General features: G+C 42.6%; 1 protein-coding gene across 2 annotated transcripts in view; it reads left to right on the forward strand.

The window, feature by feature from the left end:
* Positions 1-12440, forward strand: part of ZNRF3 (zinc and ring finger 3) — a 212033-nt gene that overhangs the window by 193508 nt on the left and 6085 nt on the right. For both annotated transcript variants that reach the window (XM_077835297.1, XM_077835298.1), the window contains exons 4-6: positions 1976-2107; positions 3530-3640; positions 11576-11743. In XM_077835297.1, the coding sequence (XP_077691423.1) occupies positions 1976-2107; positions 3530-3640; positions 11576-11743 (411 nt within the window). The remainder of the gene's footprint in view (positions 1-1975; positions 2108-3529; positions 3641-11575; positions 11744-12440) is intronic.

Below are 12440 nucleotides of genomic sequence, written 5' to 3' on the forward strand. Positions count from 1 at the left end.
TTTCTATTCTTGTTCTTAAGCATGAAGTTTAATGTATTATTATGCTAAAATATGCACAATTAAAACATACATATTGCAGCTGAGTAAAAATTGCTGTTAAGAGATTAACTTTTACCTTTCCTCACTTCGTGATTTTTAACTGAAAAATTAATTCAGTTTTAAAGAGGGCTGTCAAGTGATTAAAAAAAAAAATTAACTGCACGATTAAAATAATGAATAGCGCAATTAATCACATTGTTAAACAATAATAGAATACCATTTATTTAAATATTTTTGGATGTTTTCTATAATTTCAATTAGTGTACAGTATATATGTATTGTTGATCACAAATATTTGCGCTGTAATAAACAAAAGAAATAGTATTTTTCAATTCCCCCATTACAAGTACTGTAGTGCAATCTCTTTATCATGAAAGTTGAACTTACAAATGTAGAATTTTGTATATAAAAAAACTATTAAAAAGCAAAACAATGTAAAACTTTAGAGCCTACAAGTCCACTCAGTCCTACTTCTTGTTCACTCAGACAGACAAGTTTGTTTACGTTTATAGGAGATAATGCTGCCCACTTCTAATTTACAGTGTCACCTGAAAGCAAGAACAGGCGTTCGCATGGCACTTCTGTAGTCGGCATTGCAAGGTATTTACATGCCAGATATGCTAAACATTCGTGTTCCCCTTCATGCTTCACCACCATGACGCTTGTTTAAAAAAAAAATGCGTTAATTAAATTTGTGACTGAACTCTTAGGGGAGAATTGTATGTCTCCTGCTCTGTTGTACCCGCATTCTACCATATATTTTATGTTATAGCAGTCTCAGATGGTGACCCATCACATGCTGTTCATTTCAAGAACACTTTCATTGCAGATTTGACAAAACGCAGAGATACCAATGTGAGATTTCTAAAGATAGTAACAGCACTCAATGCAAGGTTTAAGTGCCTTCCAAAATCTGAGAGGGATTAGGTGTGAAGCATGTTTCAGTAGGCTTAAAAGAGCAACACTCTGATGTGGAAACTACAGAACAAGACCCACTAAAAAAGAAAATCAACCTTTTGCTGGTGGCATCTGACTCAGGTGATGAAAATGAACATGCATCAGTCTGCACTACTTTGGATCATTATCGAGCAGAACCTGTCATCAGCCTGGACGCATGTCCCCTGGAATGGTGGATGAAGCATGAAGAGACATACGAATCTTTAGCGCATCTGTCATGTAAATACCTTGCAATGCTGGTTACAAAAGTGCCAGGCGAATGCCTGTTTTCACTTTCAGGTGACATTGTAAATAAGAAGCAAGCAGCAGTATCTCCTGTCAATGTAAACAAACTTGTTTGTCTTAACAATTGGCTGAACAAGAAGTAGGACTGCGTGGACTTGTAGGCGCTAAAGTTTTACATTGTTTTGTTTTTGAGTGCAATCATGCAACAAAAAAAATCTACATTTGTAAGTTGCACACTTTCACGATAAAGAGATTGCACTTACAGTACTTGTATGAGGTGAACTGAAAAATACTATTTCTTTTATCATTTTTACAGTGCAAATATTTATAATAATATAAAGTGAGCACTGTAGACTTTGTATTCTGTGTTGTAATTGATATCATTATATTTGAAAATGTAGAAAAACATCCAAAAATATTTAATAAATTTCAATTGGTATTCTATTGTTTAACAGCACAACTAAAACTGTGATTAATCACAATACATTTTTAAAATGGTGATTAATTGTTTGAGTTAATTGCATGAGTTAACTACGATTAATCGACAGCCCTAATTTTAACTCAAGTTTTTAACTTAATTTTATGTTTGTAAAGTGTTTTGAAATTCTCGGATGAAAGGATGCATATAAAAGGACAAGTGGTGGTATATCAAATGCTATCTTCATTTACCATGGTCTCCTCTCCTTCTCTTGAAAAGAGAATTGCTGGTCTGAAATAAATCTATTTAATGGAATTTTACTGTGTTCTCTTCTAGCTGAACCAGGGCTCAGAAGACCCTTTGAAGAGGCCAGTGGTGTATGTGAAGGGGGCTGATGCTGTCAAACTGATGAACATAGTTAACAAGCAGAAAGTGGCACGAGCAAGGATTCAGCACCGGCCCCCACGGGTGAGACTTAGTGTGCAGTGGGGATTGTGTTGCTGTTGCTTCATGTAGCACCTGTTAACAGCATTGATTGATAACATGTAATGTGATGCTTTCCATGAGTGCTGACTGGAGAACAGTTAGTTATTCACTCAAAAAGTATCACTGACTTCCATGGGATTTCTCAAGTGAGTAACATCTCACCAGTGTTAAGGAGGATGTTCACAGTCTGGGACCTATATTTATTACACAGGGATTGTGTGTGTGGGAGGGGGGGAAGAATTGTATTATAATTGTCCATTAATAAAGAAAACAAAACATTTACATTTAAAAAAAAAACAACTAATTATTGTATTCTACAGGGATGAACTCCCAGGAAAGCAGTCTGTCTGATGTTAGTGAACATTTCTTGATTACATTTTTCACACATGGATTAACAAAGAAATCTGAGACTTTATTCATTTTCCAATCTAGAATGGATATTCCCAAGACATCTTGAACACTTCCTACATGTAGTTTATATGAGAAAAGCGAACACAAAAATCAGTGCCAAGAATCAGAGGGGTAGTGTGTTAGTCTGTATCCACCAAAACAACAAGGAGTCCGGTGGCACCTTAACGACTAACAGATTTATTTGGGCATAAGCTTTCGTAGGTAAAAACCCACTTCTTCAGATGCATCATCAGGCTGTCAGATGCATTTCGTTTTTTACCCAAGAAAGCTTATGCCCAAATAAATCTGTTAGTCTTTAACGTGCCACCGGACTCCTCCTTGTTTTTATAAAAATCAGTGTAGACCAAGTTTCTAGTTCATTTTTACTGTATTCCTAAAGCACCAGCTGTATTAGGAAGCATGACTCATTTGAGCCATCGGTACTTTGCTGAGGACTCAGACATGTTGATTTTACTTGCTTCAGAAACTGAATTATACCAAAAACCCACTGGAGCTGTTGGTAACTGTGATTCACTCTGGTGAAACCTGTTGTTTGTAGAATCAGCATTGAGTTCAGAGCTGCTGTAAACCTTATATTCTAAGGCGGGTCATAACTGTGGCCCATCACACGCTTACATTCCCGTGATAAATGCAACTTCCTCCCATTTTTTTCCTGATTGTTCGCTATATCCCTGCATGTAGAGTACGCCCCTGACTATTCACTGTTAAGTTTATGGCATCTTATAAAATAATATTAGTTGACCTCACTCAAAGATATTGACTTAAGATTTTGGCTCATGCATCAGGGCTCATGAGCAACAGGTCAAGAGAGAGACTAACGTATCCAGTAGCTTTTTCCAACAATGTAGTTCATGCCCACAGTGCATTCAAGGAAATCATAATCATCAAGAAATTAGAGAAGGGGGAAATGGATTTGAAGGGCCTAGGAATGGATTTGAATGTGATCTGCCTTGGGAGGTAAGTTAAACTTCTTCTGTCTTCTTCACTTCTAAGCAACCCACAGAGTACTTTGACATGGGGATTTTCCTCGCCTTTTTTGTGGTGGTCTCTCTCGTTTGCCTCATTCTTCTCGTCAAGATCAAACTGAAGCAGCGACGTAGTCAGGTAAGAGCTGCCTGAGCTCAGGATCAATAATGATACTTTCCTTGCACTCTGACTGCTGTCTCTGCCTCTTCTAGAGAGTTGGGTCAGTGCTGTTGAAGAGAGAGAAGGGTTCAGTGTCTGGAAAAACAATCTTTGTGAAAAGGGTATTATCCAAAGATTCACGGCATTGGAAAAGGTGTGGAACTTTACTAAGAGACCTGCTATACTCTGCTGTGCTTGATAAGTTGTTCCCTTGGGCTGGGAGTGCTACTGAAACTCTGTAGTTATTCCCAGGTGGAGGAGGGAGAGAAATTGATCGGAGTGGTGTTGATGAATTCTAACAAAGGATAGGTTTCAGAATAGCAGCCGTGTTAGTCTGTATCCTCAAAAAGAACAGGCGTCCTTGTGGCACCTTAGAGACTAACAAATTTATTTGAGTATAAGCTTTTGTGGGCTACAGCCCACTTCATCAGATGCCTACAGTGGAACATATAGTAAGAAGTTATATATATACATACAGAGATCATGAAAAGGTGGAGTAAGAGGCTAATTAATTAAGATAAGCTATTATCAGCAGGAGAAAAAAACTTTTTAGTGATAATCAAGGTGGCCCATTTAGACAGTTGACAAGAAGGTGTGAGGATACTTAACATGGGGAAATAGACTCAATATGTGTATTGACCCACACACTCCCAATCTCTCTTCAAACCCAAGTTAATGGTATCTAGTTTGCATATTAATTCAGGCTCAGCAGTTTCTCGTTGGAGTCCTTTTTTGAAGCTTTTCTGTTTCAAAATTTCCACCTTTAAATCTGTTACTGAGTGGCCAGAGAGGCTGAAGTGTTCTCCTACTGGTTTTTGAATGTTATGATTCCTGATGTCAGATTTGTGTCCATTTATTTCTTTTGCGTAGAGACTGTCCTGTTTGGCCAATGTACATGGCAGAGGGGCATTGCTGGCACATGATGGCATATATCACATTGGTAGGTGTGCAGGTGAACGAGCCCATGATGGCGTGGCTAATGTGGTTAGGTCCTATGATGGTGTTACTTGAATAAATATGTGGACAGAGTTGGCATCGGGCTTAGTTGCAAGGATAGGTTCCTGGGTTAGTGGTTCTGTTGTGTGGGGTGTGGTTGCTGGAGAGTATTTGCTTCTAGTTCGGGGGCTGTCTGTAAGCGAGGACTGGTCTGTCTCCCAAGATCTGAGAGAGTGAGGGATCATTTTTCAGGATAAGTTGTAGATCTTTGATGATGCACTGGAGAGGTTTTAGTTGGGGGCTGAAGGCGACAACTATTCGCGTTCTGTTATTTTCTTGGTTGGGCCTATCCTGTAGTTGGTGACGTCTGGGTACTCTTCTGGCTCTGTCAATCTGTTTTTTCACTTCAGCAGGTGGGTATTATAGTTTTAAGAATGTTTGATAGAGATCTTGTAGGTGTTTGTCTCTATCTGAGGTATTGGAGCAAATGTGGTTGTATCGTAGAGCTTGGCTGTAGACAATGGATCACGTGGTGTGTCCTTGATGGAAGCTGGAGACATGCAAGTAAGAATAGCGGTCAGTAGGTTTCTGGTATAGGGTGGTTTTTATGTGACCATCGCTTATTAGCACAGCAGTGTCCAGGAAATGGACTGCTTGTGTGGATTGGTCTAGGCTGAGGTTGATGGTGGGATGGAAATTGTTGAACTTATGGTGGAATTCCTCAAGGGCTTCTTTTCCATGGGTCCAGATGATGAAGATGTCATCAATGTAGCGCAAGTAGAGTAGGGGCGTTAGGGGACGAGAGCTAAGGAAGCGTTGTTCTAAGTCAGCCATAAAAATGTTGGCATCCTGTGGGGCCATGTGGGTACCCATAGCAGTGCCGCTGACTTGAAGGTATATATTGTACCCAAATGTGAAATAGTTGTGGGTAAGGACAAAGTCACAAAGTTCAGCCACCAGGTTTGCCGTGACATTATCGGGGATACTGTTCCTGATAGCTTGTAGTCTATCTTTGTGTGGAATGTTGGTGTAGAGGGCTTCTACATACATAGTGGCCAGAAGGGGTTTGGGGTGCAGGCTGCCCTGGGGCTGCAACATGGAGAGAGGGCCCCCCCCACAGCCCTTTCTCGCCGCAGCTGCTCCAGAGCTGGGGGAGAGGTGCCAGTCCCCCTGCCTGCGTGGCCCTTGATAGCCTGCTGTGCAGCTTAAAGGGAACTTAGGTCTGCACTGACCTATAAAAGAGTAGTCAAGTGTCAGGGGGTAGCCGTGTTAGTCTGTATAGACAAAAACAACAAGGAGTCCAGTGGCACCTTAAAGACTAACAGATTTATTTGAGCATAAGCTTTCGTGGGTAAACACCTCACTTCTTCAGATGCATGGAGTGAAAGTTACAGATGCAGACATAAATATACTGACACATGAAGAGAAGGGAGTTACCTCACAAGTGGAGAACCAGTGCTGACAGGGCCAATTCGATCAGGGTGGATGTAGTCCACTCCCAACAGTAGATGAGAAGGTGTCAATTCCAGGAGAGGCAAAGCTGCTTCTGTATGAGCCAGCCACTACCAGTCCCTATTCAAGCCCAAATTAATGGTGTTAAATTTGCAAATGAATTTTAGTTCTGCTGTTTCTCTTTGAAGTCTGTTTCTGAAGTTTTTTTGTTCAAGTACAGCTATTTTCAAATCTGTTATAGAATGTCCAGGACAATTGAAGTGTTCTCCCACTCGCTTTTGTGTGTTACCATTCCCGATGTCAGATTTGTGTCCATTTATTCTTTTACATAGGGACTGTCCGGTTTGGCCAATGTACAAGGCAGAGGGTCATTGCTGGCACATGATGGCATATATAACATTAGTAGACATGCAGTTGAATGAGCCTCTGATGGTGTGGCTGATGTGGCTGGGTCCTCTGATGGTGTCACTAGAGTAGATATGGGAACAGAGTAGGCAACGAGGTTTGCTACAGGGATTGGTTCCTGGGTTAGTGTTTCTGTGGTGTGGTGTGTAGTTGCTGGTGAGTATTTGCTTCAGGTTGGGGGGCTGTCTGTAAGCGGGGACTGGCCTGTCTCCCAAAGTCTGTGAGAGTGAGGGATCGTTTTCCAGGATAGAATCATAGAATCATAGAATATCAGGGTTGGAAGGGACCTCAGGAGGTCATCTAGTCCAACCCCCTGCTCAAAAGCAGGACCAATCCCCAATTAAATCATCCCAGCCAGGGCTTTGTCAAGCCTGACCTTAAAAACTTCTAAGGAAGGAGATTCCACCACCTCCCTAGGCAACGCATTCCAGTGTTTCACCACCCTCCTAGTGAAAAAGTTTTTCCTAATATCCAACTTAAACCTCCCCCACTGCAACTTGAGACCATTACTCCTTGTCCTGTCCTCTTCCACCACTGAGAATAGTCTAGAACCATCCTCTCTGGAACCACCTCTCAGGTAGTTGAAAGCAGCTATCAAATCCCCCCTCATTCTTCTCTTCCGCAGACTAAACAATCCCAGTTCCCTCAGCCTCTCCTCATAAGTCATGTGTTCCAGACCCCTAATCATTTTTGTTGCCCTTCGCTGGACTCTTTCCAATTTATCCACATCCTTCTTGTAGTGTGGGGCCCAAAACTGGACACAGTACTCCAGATGAGGCCTCACCAATGTCGAATAGAGGGGGACGATCACGTCCCTCGATCTGCTCGCTATGCCCCTACTTATACATCCCAAAATGCCATTGGCCTTCTTGGCAACAAGGGCACACTGCTGACTCCTATCCAGCTTCTCGTCCACTGTCACCCCTAGGTCCTTTTCTGCAGAACTGCTGCCGAGCCATTTGGTCCCTAGTCTGTAGCTGTGCATTGGGTTCTTTCGTCCTAAGTGCAGGACCCTGCACTTATCCTTATTGAACCTCATCAGATTTCTTTTGGCCCAATCCTCTAATTTGTCTAGGTCCCTCTGTATCCTATCCCTGCCCTCCAGCGTATCTACCACTCCTCCCAGTTTAGTATCATCCGCAAATTTGCTGAGAGTGCAATCCACACCATCCTCCAGATCATTAATGAAGATATTGAACAAAGCCGGCCCCAGGACCGACTCCTGGGGCACTCCACTTGACACCGGCTGCCAACTAGACATGGAGCCATTGATCACTAACCGTTGAGCCCGACAATCTAGCCAACTTTCTACCCACCTTATAGTGCGTTCATCCAGCCCGTACTTGTTTAACTTGCTGACAAGAATACTGTGGGAGACCGTGTCAAAAGCTTTGCTAAAGTCAAGATACAATAGGTTGTAGATCGTTGACATGTGCAGTCGAGGTTTTAGCTGGGGGCTGTACGTGATGGTCAGTGGTGTTATTTTCCTTATTTTCTGTTATTTTCCTTGTGGGGCCTGTCCTGTAGTAGGTGATTTCTGGGTACCTGTCTCGCTCTGTCAATCTGTTTCCTCACTTCCCCAGGTGGGTACTGTAGTTGTAAGAATGCTTGATAAAGATCTTGTAGGTGTTTGTCTCTGTCTGAGGGATTGGAGCAAATTCGGTTGTATCTTAGGGCTTGGCTATAGACAATGGATTGTGTGATGTGTCCTGGATGGAAGCTGGAGGCATGTAGGTAAGTATAGCAGTCAGTAGGTTTCCAGTATAGGGTGGTGTTTGTGACCATCACTTATTTGCACTGTAGTGTCCAGGAAGTGGATCTCTTGTGTGGACTGGTCCAGGCAGAGGTTGATGGTGGGATGGAAATTGTTGAAATCCAGGTGGAATTCTTCAAGGGCCTCCTTCCCGTGGGTCCATATGATGAAGATGTCATCAATATAGCGCAAGTAGAGGAGGGGCGCTAGGGGACGAGAGCTGAGGAAGCGTTGCTCTAAGTCAGCCATAAAAATATTGGCATACTGTGGGGCCATGCGGGTACCCATAGCAGTGCCAGTGACTTGAAGGTATAAGTTGTCTCCAAATCTGAAATGGTTGTGGGTGAGGACAAAGTCACAAAGGTCAGCCACCAGCTGTGCCGTGGCCTCATCAGGGATACTGTTCTTGACAGCTTGTAGTCCATCCTCATGTGGAATATTGATATAAAGAGCTTCTGCATCCATGGTGGCCAGGATGGTGTTTTCAGGAAGATCACCAATGCATTGTAGTTTCCTCAGAAAGTCAGTGGAGTCTCGAAGATAGCTGGGAGTGCTGGTAGTGTAGGGTCTGAGGAGAGAGTCCAAATAGCCAGATAATCCTGCTGTAAGAGTGCCGATGCCTGAGATGATGGGGCATCCAGGGTTTCCAGGTTTATGGATCTTGGGTGGCAGTTTGGCCAATGTATATGGCAGAGGGGCATTGCTGGAACATGATGGCATATATCACATTAGTAGACATGCAGGTGAATGAGCATCTGAAGAAGTGAGGTTTTTACCCACAAAAGCTTGTGCTCAAATAAATCTATTAGTCTTTAAGGTGCCATCGGACTCCTTGTTGTTCCTATAAAAGAGTATATCCCATATTGGGTCATAGATTCAGAGATTTAAAAGCCATAAGGAACCATATGATCATCTAGTACAACTTCCTGCACAACACAGACCATTGAATTTTACCCATTAATTCCTGTGTCAAGGCTGTATCATCTGGCTGAGCTAAAGCAAGAAAGACATTTAAAAAGACATTCAGTCTTGATTTAAATATTTCACATGATGGAGAATCCGCCACATCCCTTAAGTTGTTCTAATGGTAATTACCCTCACAGTTAAATTCAGACTGGAAATAAGGTACAAATTTGTTTTCTAGCTTCAGCTTCCAGCCATTGGATCCTGTTATGCCTTTGAATGTGAGATTAAAAAGTCCTGTACTATCTAAAATTTTCTCCCCATGTAAGTGCTTATAAATCGCAATCATGTCACCTCTTATCTTCTCTTGGGTCAACCAAACAGACTGATCTTCTTACCTTCTCACTATCTAAGGCAGATTTTCCAGACCTCAGATCATTCTTGAAACTCTTTTCTGACCACTTTCCAGTTTTTCAACATCCTTTTTGAAAGGTGGATCCGGATCCGGGCGCAGTTTTCAGTAATGGTTTCACCAATTCCATATACTCAGGTGGTACCACCTACCTGCTCCTAGTCATCATTCCTCTGCTTTTATACATGCAGAGATCATCTTCGCTCTCTTAGCCACTGCGTCACACGAATGCAGTTCAGTTGGTTGTCCATTTGACCCCTAAGTTCTTCTCCGAACCCGTGCTTTCCAAAATACATTCTTCCATCCTGTGTGTAACCTACATTATTTCTTCTTAGATGTGTGAGCTTGTATTTGCTGAATTACAGCACACGTACTTTGAATAAAGCTATGTTTTAGTCACAGATAATTTTTAGTAAAAGTCATGGACAGGTCATGGGCAGTAAACAAAAATTCACGGCCCATGACTTGTACTATATACCCCTAATTAAAACTTGGACTGGGGGGCCACAGGTGCTTTGGGGTCGGGTGTGCAGTCTGAAACCCCTGCTGGTGGTGGAGTAGGAGGGTTGGCAGGGCTGGCAGGCTCCCTACCCGGCTCCGCGGAAGTGGCCGGCATGTCCCTGCCAGCTCCTAGAGGGAGTGAAGGCTAAGGGGCTCCATGCGCTGCCCCTGCCATGAGCGATGGCTTTGCAGCTCCCATTGGCCAGGAACTGCAGCCAGTGGGAGTTGTGGAGGTTGGATGCCTACAGGCAGGGGCAGCATGCAGAGCTGCTCCACCTAGGAGCTGCAGACACATACCGGTCACTTCCGGGAAGCCCTCCTGAGGTAAGCGCCGCCATGCACCCCAGTCCCGTACCCCCTCCCACACCCAAACTACCGCTCCTGGGGGTGGTAGCATGAGACTGCCTCAGCTCTGGAGCCAGCCGCACCGGCCGCTGCAGAGATCACAGAAACTCATGGAATCTGTGACCTTCATGACAGACACACAGCCTTGACTTTGAATTGAGCCCAGCTTACCAAAGAATTGAGACCGCTGGGTCTAAATGGCCTGTGTCTGTCTGTCTTTTAATAGATGCTGTATAACATCCGATGAAGTGAGCTGTAGCTCACGAAAGCTCATGCTCAAATAAATTGGTTAGTCTCTAAGGTGCCACAAGTACTCCTTTTCTTTTTGCGAATACAGACTAACACGGCTGTTACTCTGAAACATCTTACCTAGTTACTGTCGAACTAGAAAGTATTTTGTCATTGGTCTTTTTCTCCAAATAGAGAACAAAAGTATTTCTTGAATACTTGCCTTTTCTGATTGATTGACAATTTTACCATTTCTAGTAACAGGCTTATTACTGGGATTTTTTCCCCGTTTCATTATTCCTTTTTATTGTCCTTAACCCTACTATCGAAAGACTTTTCCTTGGCACTTTTGACTTCTTTATCAATTTCTATTTTATAGTTTTTGCTATCAATTTCCTCATTTGCTAAATATATTTTTTTGTTTTGTAGTGGTGCTTCCATTCCTCTTTTTAGTCAGAATGGCTTTTTAATTGAGGAAGTCTTCTTTTGTGATTGTAGAACTGTAGGTGTTTTGGGGATCTAGCAAAATAAAATATTCTTAAACAATTCCAATTATCACTCACACTTTTCTGTTTAAATTTTTCCTCTCAATCAGTTTTACTCATTTTCTTTTCAGGTTTGGAAAACTACTTCTCGTCAAGTGTTGTGTGTGGAGCGTGCTCACACACGCATGGGTGTTGTTTGGTTGGTTTTTTGTTTTTGTGTTTTAACTGGTTAGGACTGTGTTCTGTTTGCACAGAGAATGTTTAGCTCAGTGATAAGTTGATCACCCACACTCCTCTCTGTAGTGCATTTCATTTCCAGGGTGTCTTCCACATAGAGAGAAGACTAATCAGGATCTGCTTAGCTTATGAGACTTGACACCCATCTCAGCCTGAGGGGATATCGTTACAGATGTTAATGTTAGGAACAGCATTATTTTTCTGCTATTCCAATTGCCTCAATCCCTCAAGCAGCAACGTTGTGTTTTATATTGTAGAATTCCATGAACAGGCTTGCAGTGCAGGCACTGGAAAAGATGGAAACCAGGAAGTTCAAGTCCAAAAGTAAGGGTCACCGTGAGGGAAGCTGTGGAGCTCTGGACACACTAAGCAGCAGTTCAACATCTGACTGTGCCATCTGCCTGGAGAAATACATTGATGGGGAGGTAAAAGAAAGCAGTTTCTCTAATCTGGTTGGTTGATGATGCTGGGCCAGTTTTGGCACAGTTGTCACCAGATGTGTATTTGGTGGCACATGAACCAAGGGTGGGGATCAGTGGGTAGGAGGTGTAGCAGTGTTGATTGCATCCTGCTGAAAGTGTAGGGAGGGCTTCCTCTCCAAAACTGGATCTGATAGACCAGGGGTAGTTAATAGGTGCACCATGGGCCAAATGCAGACTGCCAGATGCTTTTGAGTGGACCCCGAAATCTCTTTATTTACTTATCATTATTGTTATTTTTTATTATTATTTTCTCTGGTGTCTGGACTTTGACTATACCTTGACCAAGAAATTTGGACCTCGACAATAAATAAGTACTGGATCACCCTGATTTCAAGAACTATGTCAGCAATTACACTTTGTATGAGTGGATCATCTCATGGCTCCGTAGACCGATTCAGGAAGAACAACACTGACCGCACTGACCAGAGTCATTTGTCTATTTGTGTTGATTGAGCTTCATGTTTCCGTACATGACACTGTGCTCCCAGCTATGCAATGCAGTTCTTATCAAAGTCATGGAGAGCCACCCTGACAGCCTGGCACCATGTAATGCTCAAAGATAGAGTCAGAAATATTTCTTGGGTGCAGATTTTGTTTGAGTATCTTTAGAAGTGTTTCATCTGCACTCCGTGCCTGTAGT

This window comes from Eretmochelys imbricata, chromosome 15 (genome assembly GCF_965152235.1).
Source record: "Eretmochelys imbricata isolate rEreImb1 chromosome 15, rEreImb1.hap1, whole genome shotgun sequence".
NCBI lineage: Eukaryota > Metazoa > Chordata > Testudines > Cheloniidae > Eretmochelys > Eretmochelys imbricata.